The sequence below is a fragment of the Salarias fasciatus genome, chromosome 9 (genome assembly GCF_902148845.1).
Source record: "Salarias fasciatus chromosome 9, fSalaFa1.1, whole genome shotgun sequence".
NCBI lineage: Eukaryota > Metazoa > Chordata > Actinopteri > Blenniiformes > Blenniidae > Salarias > Salarias fasciatus.
In genome coordinates this window covers 12,877,887-12,904,364 of record NC_043753.1, presented here as the reverse complement: position 1 = coordinate 12,904,364, position 26,478 = coordinate 12,877,887, and the positions used below count along the sequence as shown (strand labels likewise).

General features: G+C 42.6%; 2 protein-coding genes across 5 annotated transcripts in view; one reads left to right on the top strand and one right to left on the bottom strand.

The window, feature by feature from the left end:
• mllt10 (MLLT10 histone lysine methyltransferase DOT1L cofactor) overlaps positions 1–3,617 on the bottom strand; it is a 46,331-nt gene extending 42,714 nt beyond the window's left edge. For all 4 annotated transcript variants that reach the window (XM_030099585.1, XM_030099586.1, XM_030099587.1 and 1 more), the window contains exon 1: positions 3,242–3,617. In XM_030099585.1, coding sequence (XP_029955445.1) covers positions 3,242–3,404 — 163 coding nt within the window. In that variant the 5' untranslated portion in view covers positions 3,405–3,617. The remainder of the gene's footprint in view (positions 1–3,241) is intronic.
• Positions 3,618–11,330: 7,713 nt separating this feature from the next.
• Positions 11,331–13,974, top strand: skida1 (SKI/DACH domain containing 1). The gene has a single exon (XM_030099775.1). The coding sequence runs from the start codon at positions 11,543–11,545 to the stop codon at positions 13,964–13,966; it is 2,424 nt and encodes an 807-aa protein (XP_029955635.1). The 5' UTR covers positions 11,331–11,542; the 3' UTR covers positions 13,967–13,974.
• Positions 13,975–26,478: the final 12,504 nt, after the last annotated feature.

The window sequence follows — 26,478 nt, the reverse complement described above, 5'->3', positions numbered from 1 at the left end:
TGGGGCTGTCAAAAGATTATTTTTTAATTGTAATTAATCACAGGATTTCAATAGATAACAGTAATTGATAACTCTTTGAATTGCATGCTGTTTTGCATTTCAAGGTAGTTTTCAGCCCATAACAAAGCATTCATCAATCCAAACATTCAGGTCGACCAGTCTCTGTTATTGACATGGCCATTTGAAACTCCACTTTATTTCATCTTAAACTATTACCTGGGTCCGTAATGTTGACAGGACCGACTTGGACATGAGGTTTAACTGTTACAAGTCGCAGTGGTGCTCTCCTTAAAGGGACAGTACCACCCAAAATAGCCTACCTCCACACATTTTCAGATTATCTCTGATCTGACAAGAGCCTATAATCCACTGGAATAAACGGCTATAATCCAGATTTCTGAGAACAAAAAAACCCCAAAGGTTTTCGAGTTCAAATGGAGGGACTGGCAATCAGACAAAATGTAGCTCAGCCAAAACCAACACTGTTTTTATATGTCTGAGCCTCCAGTCTTTTCATGTAAAATCTTTAACTTTTCATTGTGACGTGACATTTGCTCCAATCTTTAAGACGACTCACTGAACAGGTTTGCTTACTGTGGTTTCTGTAATGCTTTACAATCACATCCACTGGCAGTTTCAGGGTGACTCAAACCGACGGGGATGGGATTGGATGGAAGCGTGAGAAAAGAGGCAGTCAGCATGCCCGTTTTGCCAGAAACAGGACGTTATCTTTGTCATACAGCCATAACAGAACATTTCTCAAGCCCTCAAATCGAATAGTCAATGGCAAAATCATTGACAAGAGTAATCTGATTAAAATTGCATTCAAATTTGGATTCGGTGAGGCAGCAGCAGAGGTCTAAGCTTACAGAGCACTTGGCAGAGAGCCTGCTTGATAATGTGGATGAGTATGTGGATGCCGATACCATAATTTATACTGTTCTTTAGGATGAATGACGGAGTACAAACTATTGATTCAATAGTTGAGATGGCAAGAATAGATGGTAAGTTTTGCATAATGGATACATCTCACAACACACATATATATCTTTTTGTATTTAGATAATACTAGACTAAATATTTATAGATTAAGAAAATCTGAAACTCCCTCAAACACCACATGCCTGCAACTTCCACAGCTGACCTGTGGGAACTTTATAGAATTTCACATTCTTTTCATTTATGTTTCCCAACTGTTCACGTTTTATTTTTCAGCTACTTTAATTTATCGGACAAACCTTTTGATTCAACCAAGGCGGATTGAAACAAGATAACACATGCACTGACCAACCTCCAATGAAACCAGGAATGTCAAACTCAAGATAGACAAGTGCCACAGGCAGCGTAGTTTGATCTTGAGTGGATCAAGTTAGCAAGATAATAGCAAATTAGGTACAAATGGTGAAAGTTCCACTTGTTTTTGTGTAAATGAGAGAACACATTACAGAAGGAAAAAATTATTTAATCAGACATCCTTCACACAAATTGATTTGAATACATGTTGAATTTGTGAAAGAGAATTAAGTGAAGTTTCAGTATTTTGCCATTTTCACAAATGTCTCCCACTGCAAAACAAAGTGAAATGTTTAAAAAAGCCATGTCCTCCATTGAACATTCAAAGTCATTCTAAGTTGCAAACAAATTATTGCAAAAAAAAAGATTACTTAAAAATTACTTGACTTTACTGTGCTGTCCAAAAGTGCAGAAAGATCCCAAAGACTTTCACTGCAAGTCAATGTTACCTAGATAAAGCATTTCACTCCTCAAAGCACACGATTTCAGCATGTTTTTGCAAAGCCATTCTCACAGTGATGCTTTACGCTACACTGTTTGCAATAAGGTACTTTCAAGGCTGCATTTCATCTTGGGTTTCAGTGTCCTGTTATGTCTGACAATCTTACTAAAACCATGTGGAACAAAGCAAACAACCTGGTAACAAAAATTACTTTTGACTAAAAGGGAGCTGATGTTTCCTTTTCCCTCAAGGGACACCCTCGACCTAAACCAACAGCGTGACTACTCTTTTTGTTACTATACTTTTAATTTATAACAGTGACAACTACCTTGAATTCGGGATACAGCAGACATCAATGTCATCGTTTCATGATTGTCAGTGCTGCATATAGTTGAACATAGTTATTCAATCTGTCAATATTATGTAAATATTAGGGAAAGAATCCAAAATCCTCCAGACATTACTGGCAGTATATTGTCAGCAAAGACTTTGGATATGTCTGCATCACTTTATTCAAGAACAGAATAGCAGTTAGGTTCAGTAATGTTTCGTGAATAAACATTGGTTGAGGACTCTTTTTATGAATGTAATATTTCTGCATGATGCCACAGAAGCAAAGTTAAAACATCACAAATTTACATTCAAAATCTGTCCATATGTTTAGAACAGACACAATCTTAGACATACGAAACTACAGCAGCTCACAGTAGCATGAAACTTTGAAACTGAGTATTAAACAGGTTAAAATCTGGCTTACATCACAGTGACACCATTATGGTCTGGATCTGTTATAGTCAGTAAGCTTATGACAGATCTATTACCATCCAATAAATATAATTAATAGCCTGAACTTTGCAACAAAGTTATAAACAAAAAAGGCGCTAAAATACCACCATGACGCCGTGCAACAGCATATGAGTTGAACGTTTCTGGCATTTCAAATAGCTCGTCTGCCTCTGTTTGCCAAATGGACACATGACCTGCTCTTGAACATGTAAACACTGAGCGTCAGTACGAGTCATCCTGGGTGAACTGTGTTGTTGTGGGAGAAGCACACTTAGCTGCATGCAACTGTCCCACAAAGTTACATCTAAAGTTTAAACTGTATAAATAAGTGTTCAACACGCGCTCGTCTCCTCACAAGGTGTTTGTAAAAGTTGTCGATCGGAGCTTCCCTCCTCGATCCACGCTTTGACATGAAGTGACTCTCTCTCTCTCTCTCTCTCTCTCTATACTCACAGTAACTCACATGACAGCCTCTGACAAGCGAAAAACGCCACGGCGCGCACAGATTTGAACATAAAGCCCCTGTCAACCATCATTTACAGAAGAAGCCCGCGGATCAAATGAAAGCTGCGGCTTGCATGTGCTGAGCCTGACCTCGGCTTGGCCTTGGCGAGGGCAAGCGGAGGAGGAGGAGGCTCCATAACCTTCCAGCGAGATAACGCTAACTAGCCCCGTGAGCTAACGGCTAACTCTTTAGCCGGAGCTAGCGGCGCAGCTTACCTTGATGCACGGCGACGTTGCAGCCGTGTCCGTCACAGTACACCAGCGGGTTTTCGGCCCAGCCGCGCTCGTCTGAGCACACGCAGCAACCGCCAATCATCTCCTTCATGTTACTCGTCGAGAACTCGTCGTCCGCCGCCAGACAACGCTCGCCGGAGACCATCTACGAAGAAAGCGGACATGCGGAGGAATACGTGAAGAGAGGCCGAAACCTTCGCCGAAGACGAACCCCCGCTCTCCAGCCACGCCGCTTTAAGTCCCACTCGCTCGAAATGTCATGTTTTAAACGTGTTTACGTCCCTTTTCGACGCCGTATTTTTTTTCACCAAAACATCGCCGTCACGGCGCGAGGGTGAGAAGAGGGGGAACTTCACGGTGGAGCGGAAGTGCGTAATGACGCACGAGGGGTAAGGGAGGAATCTGATTGGACGGCCGGCAAGCGACGTTCCATTTTGGTTCCACATGGTTCGAAAGTTTGGTGCAGCTCGAATTTACTCAATCTGCTTCACTGTCAGCTCACTAAGGACATGGAGGCAGCCAAGACCCACTCAGACACACCAGGTCCAAAAACACCACGTTTACTGGACAGACGTGAAGACTGTGTTTTGTTTACAACCATTTGATCTGCAGAGTGGATTAAGATGAGATTTAAAAACAGCAAAGCTACACAAAGTTGGAAACTTTTAAAAAACATAAGATGCAGTCTTAGGGATTATTTAAAGTGCCTCAACTATATTTGACTGTTATTAAACTTTAACTAAAATAAAGTTGTTTTTTTTTAGAGAACAAATCATGTGCAAGAATTCAATGTTTGATTATTTTTCAGTTTGAAAATATTTCCTACATAAAGAAGAGTACCATACTCATCTGCCATATTATAATAATTTCCTCATCAAATTTGCAGATTGAAATATTGATACTAAACACTACTACACAGTTATTCCTTGCCAGAGAACTCTCTTTAAAGTTGCGTTCTCCCAGCCAGGAGCTTCTAAAAGATTTGAGCTATTCTATTATTATATCTGTTTTGACACTGAGGATGAATCATGTGTAAATAGATATGCTGACCCATTGTTTACCATTCATATATGTTGACAACAGTTTATGACACTGATTTACAATATTAAGGTTTTATTCTGCTCAGTTTGGTAAGGTAGGGATGTGTGTGTAATATCTAATAACTTATACTTCTCCATCTATCAACAGCCTTTTTTATTACTAGTAGAAAGATCATTCTCAACATATTATACACAGTGTTTTCAAGTGTAATTCATTTGTATTGTTTTACTCTGTCTTTCAAAACACCTTCAACTTGGTGCATCTAGCTATGAAGTCTGTAAATACCAAATGTTTTAATTCTGTCAAACAAGAGACAGACCACAGCCATATGAATCATTGTGTATATACATCCCTGGAAAATTAGCAGCTTTGTTTAGAATATGTTACTTAAAAGTTGTGAAAATGTGTTATTTGTGCAGTCATACTATTTGTCCGTGAAAAGTGCCATGTAAATAAAGCTATAGGTCTTTAAAACAATTGGTCTGAAGGAAGCCCACATCAAGCAGCATATCAGCCTGTCAATACACAGTTTGTTTTGACAGCTCACCATGCTGTTGCCAAGGATGCTCTAGAACACACACACACACACACACACACACAAGCTATTCCAAGCACTCAGCTGCTGCTTGCATCACCGATTCCTCTGAGCAAGCTCCCGCTCTCGGTTTCCAGAGAAACGTAATGACTTGCCAATAATGCACAAGAGCACACGAGCGTCCTCCGTGTAATATGGTGAGCGAGAGGTCCCTGGGAGTGCCTGCCCATTGTTTGCTTTAATTTCAAATTGCTCAAATGCTCCAGTCGACACTGGGCACTGCACTAAAAGGGGGTGAGGGGCTGGGGAAAAGGAAAAAAAGTGAATTGTGTGTAGCAGGGGAAAACCTATTAGAGCCAGAGAGAACAAAGGGAGGCGAAGGAGGGGGCCGCAGTTGTGGAGGGTCCTGTATAGCTACTGAAAATGGCAAATGATTTTTACAACTTGCACTTGATTAAGTCAAAGTCGGCGCGAATCATGTTTAATGTTTTTCAGGTTGACAAGAGAGGAGTTTTCTCTGTGAAAAAAGAACTGCAGAGCCTCAAAGTACATATAGCACTCAAAGCTTTTATGTAATTTGAGGTATTCGATCATGATAACCAAGCTCACCTCTCAGCTGCTATATGTTAGTCTTTCAGTTCATGTGAGATACCTGCTGAGGTCTTTATAAGAGTTTGTAAATCTAGTCTGACACCCATTCTTTGTTTATATTGTAAAAAAAAAAAAGAATAGCAAAGATTTAACTTTATTTTTCAAATATGTGCCCCGATATTTTAAAGCTGAAAGGGATTTTTTTTAACAAATGTTTTTTACAAAGGCTGCTTATGTATGGTACACACAGCAGATGTGTATTTGGAAAATAAACTTAAAGTGCACAAAAGGTTTAAGCAACATCATTGAGAGACATGTAGTTTTGCAGTGTTCGCGTGTATAAAATTACTACCAGTACAGAAATAATGCTTTCATTAAATAACTAGTAATTTTATCATATTTTCTCCCATAATATTTTATTTTTTCCCCCCACAGTTACCTGTTAGAAGGACAACTTCACAACATTTGAAATTTGAGAGTCAGACAACATTTAGGGTTTAATGTGTTCTCCCAGTGTGCAATGAGAAAAGTGAGCAATGACGACGCAGGACAAACAGCCCTCACACTCACAGAGCAACAGCATATGCTGCATCTGCACTGGCTTTGTGTGGATCCAATGTAAATGCATATGCAGACCTATTTCCCTGTCTGGTTGTTTACTGTCGCCCCGTGGATTACCTGCCAACACCCGTCTTCTCTAACTCTGAAGTGAATTCATTTGTTAGTGTTTATATATTGTTGCACAAAATTCATGAGTAAAGACAGAGCCTGGTGGTGTGTGTGTGTGTGTGTGTGTGTGTGTGTGTGTGTGTGTGTGTAAAATCTAAGCAGTCTGGGAGGAATGTTTTCACAGACTGAGCTTATAAGCTTCAACAAATGACTACTGATGGGACATTTATTTTGAAACTGTTGTGTTTTGAAGCAGATGCCTCATTTTTGAATCAATCTGTAGTAATTGGTGAAGGTTTCAGGTAGCAACGATCCTTGTCCTGCAGCTTAGACTAGCACAAAATAAACCGCTTATCACTGTGTATGCTAAGTTTTAAGCAACATCCAAAAGTAGTATTCCCTAGGTTTAAATATTCATTTTTCACAAACTTGGAGCTCGTGTGTGTCCACAAAACTTGTTTAATCAGAGCAATCCTAGTGTGTGGGGTGTACACAAAGGGTGTGTAATTTAAAATCCACTAATTAAAAAAAATGTATATTTTATTTGGATTTTTCTACATATATGCCCCTATCAATGCACTTTTCTGGATATTTTTACAGAGTAATTGTAGACTGTTTTTCTTTTAAAATGTATGACGTAAAGGTTTTGTTGCTGTTTACCTCTTAAGTTTACTTCTTAAAAAAAAGTTTTGATATATTCAGCATTTGTTGAGTCAACCATGATGCCTTTTTTTGCATTTTTCTTTGGACAATTAGATGTGTTGTAGACTCATTAACAATTTCTATTGTTCAATAACTACAAATGTTTTGCAGATCTTGATGCCCAATGTTGGAAAGCACCTTCAACCAAACCCTCCACAGTCATGTCATTGCTTCTCAGTTTTGCCACGCTCACACCCATCAGTGTGTGTGCCAATGGTCTTGTCTTAAGACACTGATGAGTAGCACAGAGGCCCAGGAGAAAAATACAAACAGTCCCAACAAGCCAGGGTGAAAGGTGAAGAGAGCCCTCCCCCCACCACTGTCCACACATACTTCAGGCTCGGATTGCATGTAAAATCACATTCTCCAGGGGTGGTGGGGGGTGGAGAGGAATTCATTGTTTTGGCATGGGGCAGTGGGATGCTGTCATAAAAAGTCTATGCTCTTACAAGTGCCTGCGCCTCATTGACCAAGTGTCTCCATAAAACTCAATGCACAACGAATGACTCCGAGCTACAGGAGCAACACGTTTTTTTTTTTTTTCTTGTTTTTTTTTTCGAATGAGTGTTAAAAAGAAACCCGGAAGCATACGCACGCCACGTGCGTTTTATTGACCAGGTAGCTTGTAAAAATGCAAAAGTTAACAAATGAAGGAAATGGCACTTTATGGACGCGTTTCAGCAAAAAAACAAAAAAACAAAAACAAGAAAACGGGTTTCCGTGTATTTTGTAAATATCAATAAAATAAAATAAACGATATATATATATATATATATATATATATATATATATATATATATATATATATACATATATATATATATATATATATATATATATATATATATATATATATAGTGTGTGTGTGTTTACACGGCATTGCATTGTAGCACTACCACACATCGGGTCGTTGTAAGAAACCTTCCCCGTGCTTCACGCGGCTCCTCTGGCCGCAGCGTCCTGTTTCCTCCTGTGTTTGTTCTGCCTGCATTCAGGGGCAGTAAAAGGGGGAAATACTTCCCTGTGGCATCTGGCGAATAATAAAAGATCTCCGGTCTTAATTAGTAATTCTCCACTATGCATACACACAGGGCTATTTTTTTTTCTTCGTCTTCTTCTCATTCATTACAGGAATAATATGCTGTTCTATATGTTGCAGTTGGCCCACAGCTGAGACCTTGACATGCGCGTGAAGTCCGTATTGGATAATTATCGTATCTGTAGCACCTGAGGAAGAAGTGTAGTGGCAGATGTGTTGGTATGACACACTACAACAAGTGAAAATTACATGGAAATTACTAATTATTTATCAGGTTTTTATGTTGTTTGCAAAAACAGATTACATGTTATAAATGCTGCATGCTGTAGTAACTATTCAAGAAATATTAATAATGGTTTCTGCTTACTTAATGAATGCTGCTGTTTACCTTGTGTTAAAATGAAATCACCAATTGGCTGTGTCTGCTGTTTTATCAGTGACATATAGACATGGAGCACTAGGTTGTTGTGTTCCTGTTGTATTCACTTGTGCACATGCGGGAACGCAAGCCAAAGCGCACGCATAGTTTTGCAGCTTACATTGATTTAAGTCTGGCAGAGAAATATGCAATGCAAGTAAACAACCTGACCTGTGTTTACACCTCTAATTATTAATCAACAAAAAGAAAACCTGCAATGCACAAATGGCAAAGCACGCATATCTGTTTTCTTCCATGTATTTCTCAGGCCAAACGCAGCGCAGTGTCTTTGTATCTCATTTTCCTGGGAATCGAACTGCCCCCTCCTCTCACTCCACCCTTTGCATCAGTGAAACTCCGCGTGCTCCATGTGTTAACGCTGTCATACGGAATCAGCACGTGAAAGCAAGTTTTGCAGCAAGCAGAGCTCCAAACTCAGCGTGCAGGTTCCCTTGCAAGACCAGATTTATGGCGGCGAGACAGCAGGTCACGGAGCTGTAGGGAGCACATATTCAGTGATAGCGGCGTAATAACACACACAAGCATTGGTCTTTCAAGGTGAGTTTTTAATCTTCAATTGTGCTCGCGATCCCTAATGTCCACAAGCAGTTTATGCTGTGCGTAAAAGTGAAACTACAATCATAACAGAACTTTTTACTCATGTATTTATTTCACCACAACATATACATACATGGCTACATTTCAGGACATCTTATCTTAAAATTAATTATGTATTTCTCATCACGTCATGATGTATATATAAGTTTTTATAAAGTTATAATCCAGTGACCAAGCGTATTTACGCACCACTCGCCTGCAGGTTCTTCAAAACTATTTTCTGGAATTACGGTTCCAATTTATGTGAATATACTCTGGATATAGTGTTCAGATGTGCATGTAACTATATATAAAAACAACGCCTACATATGTGACATGCTGTTTGATATAATGCCGAGTTAACATCGAGGCTGTTTGGCACATGATCAGCCTGAAATAAGCAAATAGGCTTTAACGTTGCGGAGATGAGCCTGCCCAGTCTTGAGTTTGACCCCATCCCTGCAGGCTGCAAACGGGCCACGAGGGATTCACATGTTTCATACATAGCAATAAGGAGAGAAAACGCGCCGAGAATCGGAGAAAATGAATGCAACAGTCAATCTAAAACAACCTACAGTAGGTTCTTCAAACAATTACCCTACAATATAGGACACAGTCACATTATTTAGACAGCTTGTAGGGGGTGGATTCAGCTATGTTTCCTCAGCTTGTGAGCGCGTGTCAGCGCGTGCGCGTGCGTTACTGTGTGTGCGTGTGTGTGTGTGTGAGAGAGAGAGAGAGAGAGAGAGTGCGTGTGTGCGTTTGTATCGTCCATGTATATGGGCGCAACGTGCTAAAACTCACGCATACGTGTTCCAAAAAACGTCAACGCATGTGCACGCAGATATGCTTGTGTTCACTCAAGCGAGACACACGCACAAAGACAAAATGTGACAACAGACACAATAAGCATTCCTCGAAATAAAATCGGCTTTATGTTGTTTGTTGTGCTCAGTAATCCCATTCACCTTCTCTTTCTCCGTGTTCCAAGAAGCTACTTGTTGATGGAAGCGTATTTACGCAAATAATTAAATCATATTCTTTTATATATTGTTTGCAAAGTGTATTGAAATGTAATTGCTCCTGGAATTTTTTTTTTTTTTTTTAGGAAATTATATTCATCTGAGGAGTGGAATTTGATATTTGCAGCGGCCACAGTCGCTAACCTACATTGTCTGAAGGAAAAGCAACGCTGATGGTGCACTTTCATAATCTGAGCTCACCCCACCGCAGTGTAAAATAAGGGACAATTTAACAGGATTTTTCTTGTTTGAGGTCAACTTCTCTTAATTGGCTCACTGTTACACACACACACACACACCCACACACACACACACACACACACACACACGTAAATTAAACTTAAATAAAAATAACAGTACAAAGCAACAATGGGCATACAAATTTCCAAATTTTATTTACGATGTAACCAGACAGATGAACACAGCCATGACCTCGACAAATAAGTAGGTCAGTGTTTAACCTATAGAAGAACAGACCGAGCAACAGAGGAAGAGAACAGAAAGTCAGCTGAAGCAGGGGAGTTTGATCTTTGGTCAGCCGCAGCAGCCTGCCTGCATGTGGAAAAGCAGTTTTCCAAGTGTGAAAAGCAAATGTCTTTGTTAAAGCAGCGCTGCGTTAACAGCTCCAGCCCGACTAAAATATCCGGAGACTGGAGTCATTTTACCTACATGCAATCGATGGCATACGCTGTAAAACTAATGTCGCGTGCATTCTGATGGTAGCCGAAGGGGAAAAGCACAACACACCCCAGGCTTTTTTGATCTTTTGCAGACCCAAGCTCTTCTCATTCTGCACGATCTCCAAACTCGGGTCGATTTTTTTTTTTTTTGCGCAGCTCTTTTTTCATCTGTTGAAACGTGAACTTGACATAACCGCGTTATTTACTTAAGCGGCAGTGACGGTGAGCACAATTGTCAACTATTGCCGTGGACGGCTGTGAGAGGGGGTGGGGATGGAATATCCATTTTTATTGCATCACCTGTCAGCCGGCGTCCAATGGGCGTCGACTCCGAGGGCATTAATTGATGAAGGTGTCTGCAGACCGGCCCACCTCCCCTCTCTGTCATTTTATTTGTGGCTCAACCAGCGGCCAGAATAGCAGCTGCATTTTAGCTCTTATTCTGTTTCTCTCTCTGTCTCTGATTCTCTCTCTCTCTCTCTCTCTCTCTCTCTCTCTTTCTCCCTCCTCCCCACCCTCACAACACCCTCTCTCTCTCTCTCTCTCTCTCTCTCTCCGCTCTCTCTCTCTCTCTCTTCTTGCTATTTTATCCCTCTGGCTGAGGCAGTGGTGTACACCTTCTCCTCGTCCTGCTGCCGACCAGAGGGGAGTGGAGTCGGCAGAGGCAGGTAGCAGCAGCAGCAGCAGCAGCAGCAGCAGCCCCGGCTTGCTGGACGCATCCGCCGCATTCCTCCACCATGCCGGACCGGGGCAAGAGGCGAGGAGTGGATGCTGTAGTCTCATTCAACCTATCAGACAGGGGCTGCTCCATTTAACTCCGCATGTCAAAGTTTGCATTTTCATGACGCAGCAGCACAGGCAGTGTGGATGGATTAAAGGTATGAACAGGATGCCTTGAGCCCACGACCCCCGTGCCACTTAATGGGTAAATCCATAGTCTACAGAGAAGTGACTACATGGATTAATGCATTGTAGCGGATACATAAAACATGGGAGACCTGGAGTGTGGCTTTGAGGAAATGCAAGGAGTGAGACTGGGATACCTGCTCATCAAAGGCAAGCAAATGTTTGCTTTGTCTCAGGTCTTCACCGACCTGCTGAAGAACATCCCTCGGACCACGGTGCACAAGCGCATGGATCACCTGAAGGTAAAGAAGCACCACTGCGACCTGGAGGAGCTGCGGAAGCTCAAAGCAATAAACACTATAGCTTTCCACGCCGCTAAATGCACCCTCATATCGCGGGAGGATGTGGAGGCTCTGTATTTCTCCTGCAAGACGGAGCGGGTGTTGAAGTCCAACAAAAGGAAAGCGAAAGCGGCGTGTCCCCCGGGGGAGCAGGACGCGTCCCCGGGGCTCCTCGGCGCCGACGCCGAGCTGTGGAAGGAAAAAGTTTGGTTTAGTTTGCACGGCGTCCCGGAGACTCTCACACTTCACAACAAAACGAGCACGGGCAGAGAGCTGACTCCTCGCGTAACCGACTCCAAACTACCTCAGTTTTACCACAAAACCAGCGCGCGGGATTGCCGCTCGGCCACCAAGTCCAGTCACAGACATTTTAAAAACTATGAAACTGCGAAAATTGCGGGGAGCCGCGTGAGTCTGAGCCACAGGCACGCGTTTTTCCGGAGCGCGGTGAGCCGGCAGCCGGTGGCGCTTCAGTCCGCCATAGCTGCTCAGCCCAGGCTCTCGCGCTCAGCCGGCGACCTCCTTCACAAAAGGAAGAGGAGGCGCGAGGGGGGCCGGAGCAGGCACGCGCACCACGCACCGCCGGTGCTGCTCGTGCAGCCCAAGTCGTCCGGCGGTCACGGGACTTCTTTCGGTGCGTTCCACCTGGGGCCGGACTTCTACATCGACCCGCGTCCTCACCATCATCACCACCACCAGCATCATCATCATCACCACCACCATCACCACGAGCCCGGCTTTCCCGAGAGTTACAGCAGCGACACCGAGTCCAGCTCCTACTCCGACCGGGCGTACCCCGATTCGGATTTCGGGTCAGGGTTTTCCACCAGCAGCAACTCCGCGAGTTCCGACGAGGAGGAGGCGGGAGAGGATGAAGATGACACGGACAGTTCAGAGGTCAGCTCGGAGGAGGAGGACAGCTCCTCTCAGTCCGACTCCAGCTCGGTTTCGAGCCGTGTTTCGGTCCAGAGCATCCGGTTCAGGCGCGCGCGGGTAGGCTCATTCGCCAAAAGCCTCAACACTAAAGCACCTTTGGTCCTGCAGCCCACGTTTCACTACAGCCACCAGCAGCACAGGACGCCGGGGGACAGCAGGCTGGACAGACGCGCAAAATGTGACTTTTTATGCAGTGACGCTGGGAAGGACTTGGGACCCTTACATCCTCCAAAATTCAACTCCTCCGCTCACGGGGAAAGTATTTTAACTGAATGCAGAAGGGAAAATACATGTGAGCCAAACAAGAGCGGCCCCGTGGATGAGGGGGTCCCCTCACCGGGACACAACCGGGGCAAGGCCTGTCACCCCCCACGCAGGACGCCGGGCCTGGTAACACTGTGTGACCAATACAACGACTCCAAGCCCCAGAAATGTGCGGACAAAACAGAGGCGAAGGCCTTCAGTCTAAAACTGAGCTCTCCATTAAAAAAAATCAAGACAGAGTCGGAGGAGCCCGGCGTGGCGGCCAGCCCCCACCCGAGAGCCAGGACACCACCTTTCAACCTCCACAACGTGAAGATAAAAGTGGAGGAGAGCTGCGATGAATATGAATACCAGAGCCAGGCCGGGTCAGTCAAATGTAAAGGAGATAAGAGCGAGAGCAGCAGTGGAGAGTTTCCCAGTGGACTCATCAAGCAGGGGGACTTTTTCAGCGGTGGGATTAAAGCCTCGGAGAGGAGCCCCGATGTGGGCCCGGTGTCCCCCAGCAGTCCTCAGGAATGCAGGAGCAGCCAGGACACCCCGGGCACCGAGGAGGGGGGCCACGGGAGCAAAATCTGCAGGGCTCCGGCGCAGGGGAATAAAAAAACTCGATTTTCCAGGTCACAATCAAAACAAAACTTGCCCGGGATCACCAAGTCTGCCTCTTCCTCCTCCTCCTCCTCCTCCTCCTCCTCCTCTTCCTCCTCCTCCTCCTCCTCCTCCTCCTCTTCGTGCTCCCGTCTGGCGGGCGCTGAGGAGGCGTCCACCGAGGATTTACCGAGCAGACGCAAACGCGGCCACGCCGGTACCGTAGCATCACCTGCGAAGGCGCCTTTCAGCCTGATGGCAAATTTCCCGTCGCCGCCGTCGCTGGTTGTCGGCAGCGACGGGGATTTGTGCCCCGCTTACTCCCTGAACTCTCTGAGGGGCCCCGGGCCTCCCCCTCCGTCCCACCCCGTGTGGAGGTGGCAGCCGGGCGGCCACATTCTCCCTCCCCCACAACACGCTCAGAGAACGAGGAAATACTGAGCCGGGTTTAAAGCGAGAGAGAGAGAGAGCGAGAGAGAGAGAGAAAAGCCTCCAGTGTGTCCATCTGCAACAAACCCCGCAGCCAGGCTCACCGTGAACGCACCAAATCTCCCGCAACTTTTGGTTTCTCCTCTCTCTCTCTCTCTCTCCCTCTCTTTTTTTTTTTAATTGACTGAAACTGGATTTACATTCCGCTTTGTTTCTGAAGTTTGATCGACGGAAACATGCAGGATCTCTTTTGAAGCTTCTGCAAAAAAAAAAAAAAAAGAAAAGAAAAGAAAAGAAAAAAGAAAAAAAAAGCGCCCACAGGACTGTGAGACACCGCTCATGGATTTACTTGTGTTTTAACATAAGCTATCGATCCTAAGCAATATGTTAGGTTCTCAACGCTGTGTTCACTTGACTCCTCTCTGAACTCGATTGTTTTTTTCTTATTCGCTTTTTTTCTATATACGCTCGACCTGTTGGATTGTATGGCGCCAGGGTTTCAGAGGTTTTTGTGCTTTTGTCTGGGAAAAAAAAAAAAATGGAGAGGAGAGGAGGTTAAAAGCCACTCCGCCGTTTAGGATGAGAGTACTTTTAATCTGGCTGGGACTGAAAGCAAGAAAAAAAAAATCAACACACACAGAGAAAAAAAAAATAGATGAAAAACTGAATCAGGGTTTCCCATTCTGTGCCACTTGGTATGTTTTATATCGCAGCAGTGTTTTCTGTTTCTACCAGCCTGACCACGGTGGTCAACGTGCCCAAATGTCCACTTTTAGAAAAAAAAAAAGATGTATTACTGTTCAGTTATATGTTCACGGTTAAGCCTTTATTGGATTTGACAGGAATTTCTTCTTAATGTATGCTGTGTTTTTTTAAGAGTGTGATCTGCTTTTCAGTCTTGGTTTTTATTATTATTGCTTTTTTTTTTTTTTTTTTTTACTGCGGTGTATTTCCTGGTTTTGCAAACGTGTGACTGCACAATCGCAGGCCAAGACACAACACAGGCCTTATGTACAGACAATCAAAAATAATAAGGCTCCTCCACAGTACCTAAGGTCTCAGGATAGACTCTGTTTGTGTCCCTTCAGGTACACTTTAGTCACTTATTTCCTCTGTACGCCATCATTGTGCCAGGGTTAGTGTGTGTGTGTGCGTTTAGGGAACGTAAACAAATCGAGAACATATAAAATGTCCTTTTTTTTTTTAAATAGTGGGATACGATTCAGTGATAGTGAAGGAAAAACAACCCCTAAATTGTGTGAACCATGCAGAAACAATGCGACAAAGCACAAGAAGACAGGCATCGCACTTTCTACTGTTGGGGTCGACTTTCAGCTTTAGGGTGTTTTGGAGGAAAAAAAAAAGATGTGAAATGATGTCTGAGATGTGGTGATTGAAAAGAACAACTAAAGAGAAGCCTGTTTTATTTGGATAGAGACACAAGCTGCATTTTAGGATTTACACAAATGTGTGTTTTTTTTTCTTAAATGTCAATTTCCTTTGTTGTTAATTATTTAAATGTGTAAAAATACTGTCAGTACTCTTCTTGTTGACTATCCTCCACCCAGAAACACAATCATGTTTTTTTTTTTCTGAAGTGTTGCTTTCTTTTTTTTTTTTTTGTCCAAAATGCATCAGCATCTCGCCAACCTGAATGTAGAATGTAGCCCTTTTGAAATATGGCGCTCAGTGTTTTCATGTAGCCTCTAAAATCCAGCTGTAGCTGCCCAGACGTCGGTGCGCGCACCTTTAAATCACGAGGTCGAAGTTGCACCTTCACGTCGGCATTTTAAGTGAATGTGTAGATTTTTTTTCCTTTTCTTTTCTTTTTTTTTTTTTTCTAATGGCAGTGCAGGACGCGGTCTGCTAATTGGCATGCTTTTCTGTCTGCGACAAAGAGAGGCCCAGCTTATGGCGAGCCAGATCACAACAAACCCAAAGCCCGTGAATGATGTCAGCCTGGCCAGAAGCACAGCGAAGGGCGCATTCATTCAGAGGATTGTAGAAACTATGTAATGCCTGATTGTATAAAAAGAAGAAGAAGAAGAAATGTACAGAAAGTGCATTTCGTGTCATGTGGTGAATGCTTGGCCATGTGATCGAAGCACCAGTCTGCAGCCATGAAACCCCAACTCACCATTGGCCTTATTGCTGAGGCTGCAGCGCCAATTCAAACTTGAACTTATATCCTCAGCCTGTAAACTGGCTTTTTTTTTTTTTTTTTTTAGAAGCTATACGACACAAGCTGGTATATGAGCAGGCTCGCAGTAAAAAAAAAAAAAAAAAAAAAAAAAGGAGGGGTGCACAGGGTTGAGAGGGGGGGGGGAGTAGCTGTGTTGCAAGAGCAAAGCTTTCAACCTTTAATCCGCATGTCAAAAGCATAGGCTGCGCGGCATAGGGAGAAGAGGAATAGCCTGCGCCCTAAGCTGCGCGGCTTTGCCCCCCTGACGCACCAGCCTATTCTCACGCAGCGCTCACAATGCAAGGCTGAGGGACGGAGATGGTGGTAATGGCCTGTTGGGAGGGCCTTTCCACCGTTAAGACAAATAGCTCTCTGACAGTGACGCTATCAATGTAAACAATTGCATCGTGCAGCAGCTCGAGGCTGCAGCTCTCTCCTTCCTCTCCTCTGTCCGCCTCGCTCACCCACTCCGCTTTTTGATACAATACTTGAGGTCAGGTTTTTTTGTTTTTTTTTTGACGTGGAATTTGAAGTCACTGGTTGTTTATATGAAACTGAATATTTATTTTTGTGAATTCTATGGGGTTTCTTGTATATTGATTTTATTTTTAATTTTTAATTTTTTTTTTCTTTTTGGTGAAAATACACGGGACAACTGCACTCAAATGGAAACTTGAATGGTGGATTTCTGAAGCACTTTCCCTTTCTTTCTTTTTTAATTATGAAGCATTCATTAAACGGGACTCAGTGTAATTACCAGGCTCTTTCTCTTTCTTCCGAGTTGGTCAATCATGTGTTGTTTTGAAAAAGGGGGGGGGGGGGGGGTGCTGGCTGTGGCGGTGGGGTGAGGGGGTCTTGAGGAATTCGAGATAAGGAATTTGTCTTTAGATTTTAATAGTTAAAAAACACAATAACAATAATAAAAAAAAACAGTAGCTGTTTTCTATCTATATATGCGAAAAGCACGTGCTGGTAATCTTTGATATATCTTGCTCTCTCTTGTTCAGTCCTTCAATTTGCAATTTTTTAAAAATACTTAAAGGCAATTAAATTAGATAACAGATAAGTGGTTTGTCCTGGGGCAAATGGGGTCTCAGGTACACTCCACGGGCGATAATATCTGCGGTAGGGCTTCTTCACACCAACAGTTTAACAATTGAATGTATGACTCAGGGCAAGTAACTCTTCAAAGAAAACCAAATGTTGTATCTTCAGTTAAACTCTTTACAGCGGTGAGGGATCCCCGTGTTTTCTCGGAGTGTGAGGCGGAAGGAGCGGTAGGCCCCCGGAGCCTGCAATAATAACAGGAGGGAAACCGCAGACTTTTACGCATGCAGCATTTCCAACCACCGCGCACGAGGTGATGTGAGCTCATTCGGTTTAATGCACCAGGGTAGAAAGAAAAAAAAAACCCTCATTGAACTGCCCTGAACTACACAACGTGCCGGGAGAATCTAAAATAAAACTCTTACGCATAAAACGTTGTGATGAACAATTAAAAAAAAAAAACGCAAAAGACTCAATGAAAGTGACAGTAAGAGGGAACTAAAACAGCAGTTAGAAAAAAGAAAAAAAAAAAAGAAACTGATCATTGATCAAACAAACCACAACTTTCAGAGTGTTGTTTACAGTCCAGGACAGCTTTTGATTTATTTATTTTTTATTTTCTCGAAAACTTTGACCAGACTTGCCATAGTTGCCACAGTCTGTCATGTTGATTGATTCTGCGTTATAAGGTTTGGTCCAAAGCTCAGGGGTTGATAAGAGGAGGCAGTATACTGGCAGGTTGTCTGCCCCCCCTCCCCAGCCCAGCCCAGCCCAGCCCAGCCCGGCGCAGCGCAGCCCGGGCGGCTCTGCAGCCTGCAGGGCCATGGCAGGGAGCAGAAACCAGGCTTTATGCTGCTGCTGGCGTTTCAGGGTTAAATTCCTGTGCGGATTGGGAACCAGCAGACTGTAACCGCTATAGAATAACAATAGAAAGAGCATAAAAAGAACCAAACAAGTCTCAACACGGTGAGAGTTTAATAACAATATTTTAAACGGTGCTTTGTGAATGAGCTGCGCTCATTGCGCGCAAAAAAAAAAAACAAAAAAAACGATATGTGTCGCTGACTGAGAGCAAGTTGTGGTTAATGCTGACAGACACATGCCGCGTTAGGGTCAGCTCTTTGCATTGATCTCTGAGACAATTAAATACACGGAGGCCGATAAGCTGTCAGGACCTTTTTATGTGCGATCTCTCGACTGTAAAGTATTTTCCTGTCACTCGTCGTCGCTTTTCACAGCACTTCATACATGATGGGAAATAACAAACAAAACAGTTTTAAAGTATCAAAGTGACGCGGACGATTTTGTGGGGAAGTGTTGTCGAAGTGTTCGACAAAAAATGGGACATAAACAGTGTACTGAAAGAGTGCGTTTCCTCCTTTCTCGTCTTTTTCTATTATTACAGTTTAGATGTGGTTGTTGCATGAAAGCTGGGGAGTTTCCGGCTGCATGGTTGATAAAACAGCAGAGTTTCAGTTTCAAACTTTGAAGGTCACATGAGGTTTTTTCTTTATTCTATGCAGGATGAAAACCTAAGGTAGAAACAACCTTCTTGTTTTTAACCTAAAGTTCACTTTAACCTTTTAACCTTTTACGCATAAAATATGAACGATCACGCAAAAGAAACTGCAAAAAATATTGCATGGAAGAAGAACTTTTCCTGTAGGAATACTGATGGCTCACACTTTTTTTTGCAAAATGCATGCAAAGTATTCCACACCAGTCCCCAGCGTCTACAGCAGACCTCTGCAGTGTGCTCTCGATGCATTGTGTGGTTTGGGCTCGCTGGCAGCAACCCACCAGGCGTGTGTGTGCGTGTTCATGCTCTAACCAGGCTGTTACGAGCACTGTAATGGCTTACATTTATTACGTACACTTGTGTTAACTCAGAGACAGAACATTTCTTTATTTGTTTAACTCGAAGTGTGTGTGTGTGTGTGTGTGTGTGTGTGTGTGTGTGTGTGTGTGTGTGTGTGTGTGTGTGTGTGTGTGTGTGTGTGTGTGTGTGTGTGACTGGTGAAATAAAAGTTTCTCCATCCAAATCCAACTGAAATGGGACGGCTGCTTTGTTACACGTTAATTAAATAAAGCTGAGAAATTGTGTGATTTATCCAAACGTATTTTTATCTTTATTTCATATAGAACTTGTTAAATCTGACAGAATACATGTCTCATTCAGGCGGTTGGATGTTGATTAACGTTGTGTGAATTCATTTCCCTGCATGCGTTCGACTTTATATTTTCCACACAAAACTTTTCTGACTGCCATCTTTCACTCACTATTTTCCAGCCTCATTCAAACTTGTCAGGACTATCGATGACCGGTGGTGATTGATCAATACGCTGAAACGTCCGAAAAGTAGAAAACCGCGGTGCGTAAAGTTGTTTCAGACATGAAAACAAGTCAAAGTTTGAGTGCTTTCCTCCACTTTTAAAGCTTATAGGCTTCTAGCAACTGATATTCCCCTTCATTAACAGCAATTTCTCGCCTTCTGCACGGAGATCGTGGTTTCCCCACGAAGGAGGAAGCAGCGGGGGAAACAGCGCTGCCTCTGCCGGGGTTTACCCGGCATCCCTGCGCACAGACCCGGGGTCAGAGGGAGGCACGGGGGGCCTGCATGCGGGAGAGCACTGACTCCGGCAACAACTTTTCTTTTTTCTTTTTTTTTTTAATAACCTTCAAAAACCAAATGATGTGTTTCCAAAGCTCCCCACCACTGGATTCCGAGCAATTAAAATATTTAATTGTGTCGATTATTTTCGAAATTTGATGTTTCTGGATATTTTAGAGGCAAACTTTTATCCAATATGAAGGATTTGGCATTATTTTTTTTTTCCAATTTACTGAATATATCTTGTAACTGATGAACTTATTATTATTATTATTATTATTATTATTATTATTATTATTATTATTATTATTAATATTGGTTAAATTGAGGAGAACTTGCTGTCCTCAGTGACCATTCACACTGCTGGTTTATATTTCCAAATGAAATTTAAATGCAATCGACCTATTAACTGGCCCTAAAGCAGTGAAAACACATTTCGAAAAGACACAGGGAGCCCAGAGAGCTCGGAGTGTGCTGGGTTTCCCTGGCCAGAGGGACTGGAGGAGGGGGAGGAAGAAGGGGAAAACCAGCGCCAGAGGGCTTCTGCTCCGCGTCATGGAGCTCAACTCCATTTGTAAAGGCTTTTCTGCAGGACGGGACAGAGCCAGATGTAGCGTGAGGCTGAGTGGAACACGGGCCACTATACTTTGTGACTTACAGTTCAATCAGTTATCAACGGAAGTGGAGTTCTGTTTTTGAGCGCGAGCCAAACGCAGCAACATCCAGTGAGAGTGAGCTGGAAATATTTCAGCAAGCATAGATCTCCTCATATCAACACTTTGTATTTTATTTGATCCTTTTTGTCTTGATATAATATATTTTTTTAAGTGTAGCACTAATCAGAAATGTATTTATGAAAGAATATTTATTAAAAACAGCCATTTTAACCAAATCCAGGGGGCATTTTTGAGTCTTATCATGAATTTCTGAGTGGCCGTGACCACAACTGAAGCAGAAATCAAATAAACATGGTGTTTAATATGAGTAACTTAAAGTTCATTTTCACACAGGAATTACAATAAAACCCATGAAACATGTCAAATATTTTTTGCAGTGAAAAATAAAGTTGGTCATTTGGACATACACATGCAGAAGTTGGTGTTTTTTTTCTCAGGAGCCTATATATCCTCTAAATTCCTGTTATTCACATGAAAATTTTGCCTAATTCTGTTACACTAATGATTGAACAAGTGTCAAGTTTGAGCATGTTTCATATATTCTGCTTTACTATCATTAAGGTCATCTTTATTTCTCTCCTGTTTTAACACTGTTCTAATATTTTCGCAGTTTTATGGTCTGCGTGTCAGTTTAATAACTAGCAACCACTAAACATTTTAATGAAGAGATTCCATCATGCCTGCAGTAAAAAAAAAAAAAGCCTATACCTGGGAACAAACTGAAATGAAAAGCCTGATTAAAATGTTCCACAGCACTAATATCTGGACGCTGCTCGTCTTTATAGAATGACAGGTCAGTTGAGAGCATTAGTCTCTATAGAGGGATTTGAACATGGCCACAAGCAGCAGTGACCTTTGACCCCTTCATACCAGGGAGTTAGGACAAGGATCCCCCAACTCCACTGGCTGAATAAAAGCCACCGGCGCCCACGGACGTGCACAAATATGCGATACGGCCGAAAACACTGACAGTAAATGAGCTGAATTTCTACGAGTGTCTTCTTGTTTTCAGCTTCCAGATTAGAACTGATTAATGCCTCCGCTTCATTGCTTTTCACCCCCCTTTCCAAAAGCTGACAGATATTCTCACCTATAATCATAGCTGCACGTCAAACTCCAGATGAAGAGCAGTTTTCTTCTCTGCCTTGCTGCAGGGCACAGCGGCAGGAGACAGCAGAGGTGTCAGGAGCAGATTTGAGGGAGATGGATTTCTTGACTTTTCATCTTTTAAGTTTCTTCAATTGTGCAAGTGGGAAATATAATAGGACATTTTTTTGGGGGGAGCTGTCTGGGCCTCTGTCAGATAAGGTTTCAGACAGAATCAGAACGACGCATCAGAATCCTCAGGTAGATGGTAGGAATGGAAGATTATTGTCTTACATCTTCAGAAATTGATGTAAATTATACTCTAGTATATCACAGCAACATTAAATAAAACTGTCTTGATCGGGTGTAATTATTTTTGCTTATATATTTTGTGATTATTATGGTTTTATTAGTTGCATCTCTTGACTCCTTAATGTCATTTTATCCCAATTTCTTTTGCTTTTTTTTTTGAAGAATTGAACTCAAAAATCAAATAAACACTTCAAACATCCACATCTCTTTCTTGGATCTTGACCCTCACCGTTTCCAAACTGTTCCTTTTCCAAAGGCTTTATTTTTTTTTAAACCCATATTTTCCCTCTTCCTTCCCTCCAGCTGTCCATGCTGAAACACATGAGGCCAGTCGGGTGATCCAGCCCTGATAAAGATCTGCGTGTTCAACTGGATCCTCGTTAATAATTTGGCCTGATTGAAGCTTGTTTGCAGTGTAATCTGAGACCACAGTGATCCCACTCCCACCCCCCCCCCCCCCCCCCACCCCCCCCAAGGGCTGGATGGAGCAAAGCGCCGTCAAATAGCTTTTAAATAAGCATGTTTAACTTATATGTTCTGGCACACGATGGCTGGAATGAACTGCAGGAGGAAGAGAGAAAAAAAAAGAATAAAAACAGGGCAATCAGCCAATGAAACACCGGAGTCTCATAAAACCAAACATATCACCATGTATCACTCACTTAATTATTACTCAAAGAACTTTAAATCACTGACTTTAAAGTCTGTAATTTCCCCCCTGACCCCATTCAGCAAGGATTGTGCTCTTTGGACTGAATTTTAGGTCAAAACCTTCTGCATTTTCCACATACTCCCTGGCCTCCTTTACGCATTTCCAAATAACAAACATGGAAAAATGAACTGTTCAATCAACGAAGCACACAGCAAAGCTTCTAGAAGCTGCAGACCAAAGTCCCTTTAACAAGCTGTGCGCACAAAGGAGAAGAATCAGGTTCTGTTCTGCTTTAGGAGGAAATTCATTCACCCGCAGCTGCTGTTTAAGAGAAGATTCTCTTTTAAATAAACTGCACAATGAGCCTCACAGATATAAATAAAATCAAACAGGAACATGTAGTTTAACGTGCTGAAATGTTGGGAAAACAAATTAAAACCAAAATGAGCCCGAGAACTGATACCCAGCATCAGCTTGAAACGTAAACTATTGAAAGGTTTAAACATATAGAATAGAATAGAATAGAATAGAATAGAATAGAATAGAATAGAACAGAATAGAATAGTGCTAAGTGTTTGAGGATTTGGAATCAGATTTTGAGAAATAAACCGATGAATCTATTTTCCAGTTGAAAACCCTTTCTCTGATTCCTCCAACAATTGTATTTCAGTCAGTCATTTATTTGTCATTTATCACATCGACTGAGGACTGAGTGTTTTTATCCATACATCCATACATCTCATTGTCACTGCTGCTAAATATTTCTGTTGTATATTTTTTTTTCTCGTTTTGAGAGCTGATCTGTTCACAAGGCACGGGACCGTTTTTTCACCCACTTCTCAGTGATTATTGGGTGAAGTCCAGTAAAAGTTGATAATATTCAGGTCAAACGGACCACAGTGGTCTCATCTGCAGCTCATTTAACCAGTTTACATCACTTTGAAAAATATTACAGCTGTGCGTTAATACTGCTTCAGAGACTTGTGCGTCCTGCCTTTTATCCAGAAGCAGGTTATTTAAAAAATCCTGGAAAAATACACATGAAGCCACTGATTGGAGCCGGACAGTTTAAAAAAAGAAGAATCTTTTTTTTTTTTTTAAGACAAATTCAAAGAAAAGTCGACATAAAAAGCTACAAACTGGAAGTTTAACATCCATCGAGCTGTTAAAGGAACACTGGCTCTGGTGATATCAGGCCTAATTATCTTGAAGATTAACGAGCTGAAATCAGTAACTCAATTTGATGGAATCCCAGGAAAAAGAGCGGCTATTAAGTGTTCATATTCTTCCAGGAAATTAAAAATAGTTTAGTTAGAGGGGATGGAATCGTCATGAACAGCTGAGCACTCAGGGACAGATTTAGATTTTGGGGAGATATAAGCAGGAAACATTTTAATGTTGCGGTAAAATGAAGTTCATATGGAGATATCTGTCTGAAAATGACCTTCAGAGTGTGACTGTCACGCAATATGATTTTATTTTAACGCTCTCTTCTGAAACTAAACACATATAACCCATATTTTACACAATATCACGCGGTGTAAACTTCACCTGCTGCTGACAAACTCGTTAAATTACGCACAGAAAAGGGCGATTGGGGTTAATTTATGGGCTGTTTTAACTCCTCCGCATCCCTGCAGAAGAATCATTAATATTTATACTCCTTATTGCTCCTCCTCGGGGCGACCTGACGGTCTCCCGGAGTCAGCCGTGTTGTTTTGTGTGCGGCGGACCCGGTGTCCTCCTCCGCGGGGGCGCAGACTGCGGGCGCTTACATAACCCGGCTCCGGTTTATTAGGGCTCTCCGTTTTACGCAGCGCAGCGACGCCGATCTCGATTTCGTTGACACGCTCGTTGGTTAATTGCATCGCTGCGTGCATGCACTGAAAACGCAGCACGCGCGTAACGAATGGAAACGTGCTCTCTTGGGCCCGGGTTGAGTTTTTTTTTTTTTTTTTTAAACACAATGTTATAAGCGCTGCGCTCTTTAGTGGCGTTTGAAGCGGTTTGGTTAGAAAATGCTCCCATATAGTGATCCTGGGAACTCCAGGGTCCTTTGGAGGGGCTCCAGGGGGTCCCCCAGATCAAATTAGAATAAATCGCGATTTCAGTCCGGATTGATTCGCAGCAGATGATCCGGATCTGATATGCAATATCCACAATTTGCACCTCTGTAAGCGCGTCAAGACTGCCACAAGCCACAGTTGTCTCAATATTTAAATAATTGGCATCCCATCTTTCAGTTTTTTCTGGAGATCTAACGAGATTGGCGTTGTTTCTGGAGGTCACGTGCGTCTCTGCTTGGCGTTTTGCGCGCTGTTAAAACATTTGGAAATCCCTGACAGCGGACGAACAGAACGAAATCTGCGGAAATATGCGCGTGTTGCGTATAGAAATGGTCAGAGGAAAAAAAAATGAGTTTGATTCCCCCTCTGAGCCTCTCTCTCAGCGCCAGTCGGTTTAGGAATATGGTGCGGTCTGACAGCGCCCCCTGCTGTTCGCACACACTGGGAGAAGCGTCTCTTAAAGGGGATGTCTGGGAAACCGGAAAAGGTTTTTAAGGTGGACCGGAGGAGTTAGCTCCACTGCAGGGAGGCGGGTTTTCATCGAGGGAAAAGTTGCCTCAGGTGGAAGACTCGAAACCTTTTACGCACTATTTATTTTCTATTTAAATTCGAAAAAAGAAACCTTAATCTGCGGGATTAAATGTGCTGAGAGCAAATATATGCCAAAATAAAGACTGACAAAGCGTAATTTCCTCTTCAAGCCATGAACATGTCTGTGTTTTTAGTCCATTTCTTTTCAAGATCATGATTTGGGTCGAGTTGAGGAAATAAACGGAAATCCCTATATTAAAGCAGAGGCAGCTGAAGACAGGACACAGTTCACACTGACTTGCAGGATGACTGACCTTCTTACATTATTTACTCCCTGGATGAACAGTTCAGAGCCTGAAAACATGAAAACGTCAATGACATTTTTTTTCCTCATCTGATTTTGTATCACAGATTTAGAAAATGTAAATGTAGAATACAATCTGGCATCTGGCGGCACACTGGCGCAATAAACACATTTATTTACTTTACACTCCTCTGAAGCCTCCAATATATATATTTTAAAAAATATAAATCCAGACAATTGATTATAAGTAGGCGTTCAGTGTCAATGCAGAGCAACAAACAGGGTCAGGAAACGGAAGGAAATCAATAATGCGGTTTGATATGTGGGTGAAAATACGCAATTTAATACACAATTTTCTCTCCTGCTTGTGAAAAGATGCACATTTTGAAGAACGGGTGCGTGGCCAGGTCAAGGTCAGTTCAGTTCTTCTGTCATACAGAATCGTTTTATAGGAGTTTAGATAAAAACACAGAGATTTGCCAAAAATACCTCCTGCTCGCCTTTTCAGTGTCTCGGTTATCTGCCTCATCAAAGTCACGTTATTTTTCAAATATTCAAACATCAAGGCCCAATCACCTAATGCTGCATGAAACCTCACACAAGTAACAACTTCGGTGATACAAATAAATATCTATAAAGCACACGTGGGACGTGTGCAGGTCGCTTTTCAGTTTTGTATTTTTGACAAATGAGCAGAGCGCAAACCAAAGGCCTCTGTAAGTAGATCACAGGTTGTCTAATGAATTTTTATTTTATTTTCGCCAGTGAAACGGGGAAAATATGCTGCGATCACTTCCTCTTTGGCAAATTTACGATCACACATGGACCCAGCAGTTGAAGAATAACCGGATTTTACGCATTTTCACCATAATGTCGCCGACGAGGTCAGGCGTGCACCTCGATGGTTACAACACAGATATTTCTCTGCACAGCAGTTTTTCTGTAGACCTGTAATTAATTTTTGACCCCGGATCTGTGAAACGATCACCCCCCCGCCTGCTTCTGCTGACTTCTGGCCGCTTCATTTGCACACAGTCCCCCTCCTCGGTCCCACC

Excerpts from the sequence above, each read along its gene's own strand:
- skida1 (XM_030099775.1), top strand. The coding sequence starts at position 11,543 with ATGGGAGACCTGGAGTGTGGCTTTGAGGAAATGCAAGGAGTGAGACTG.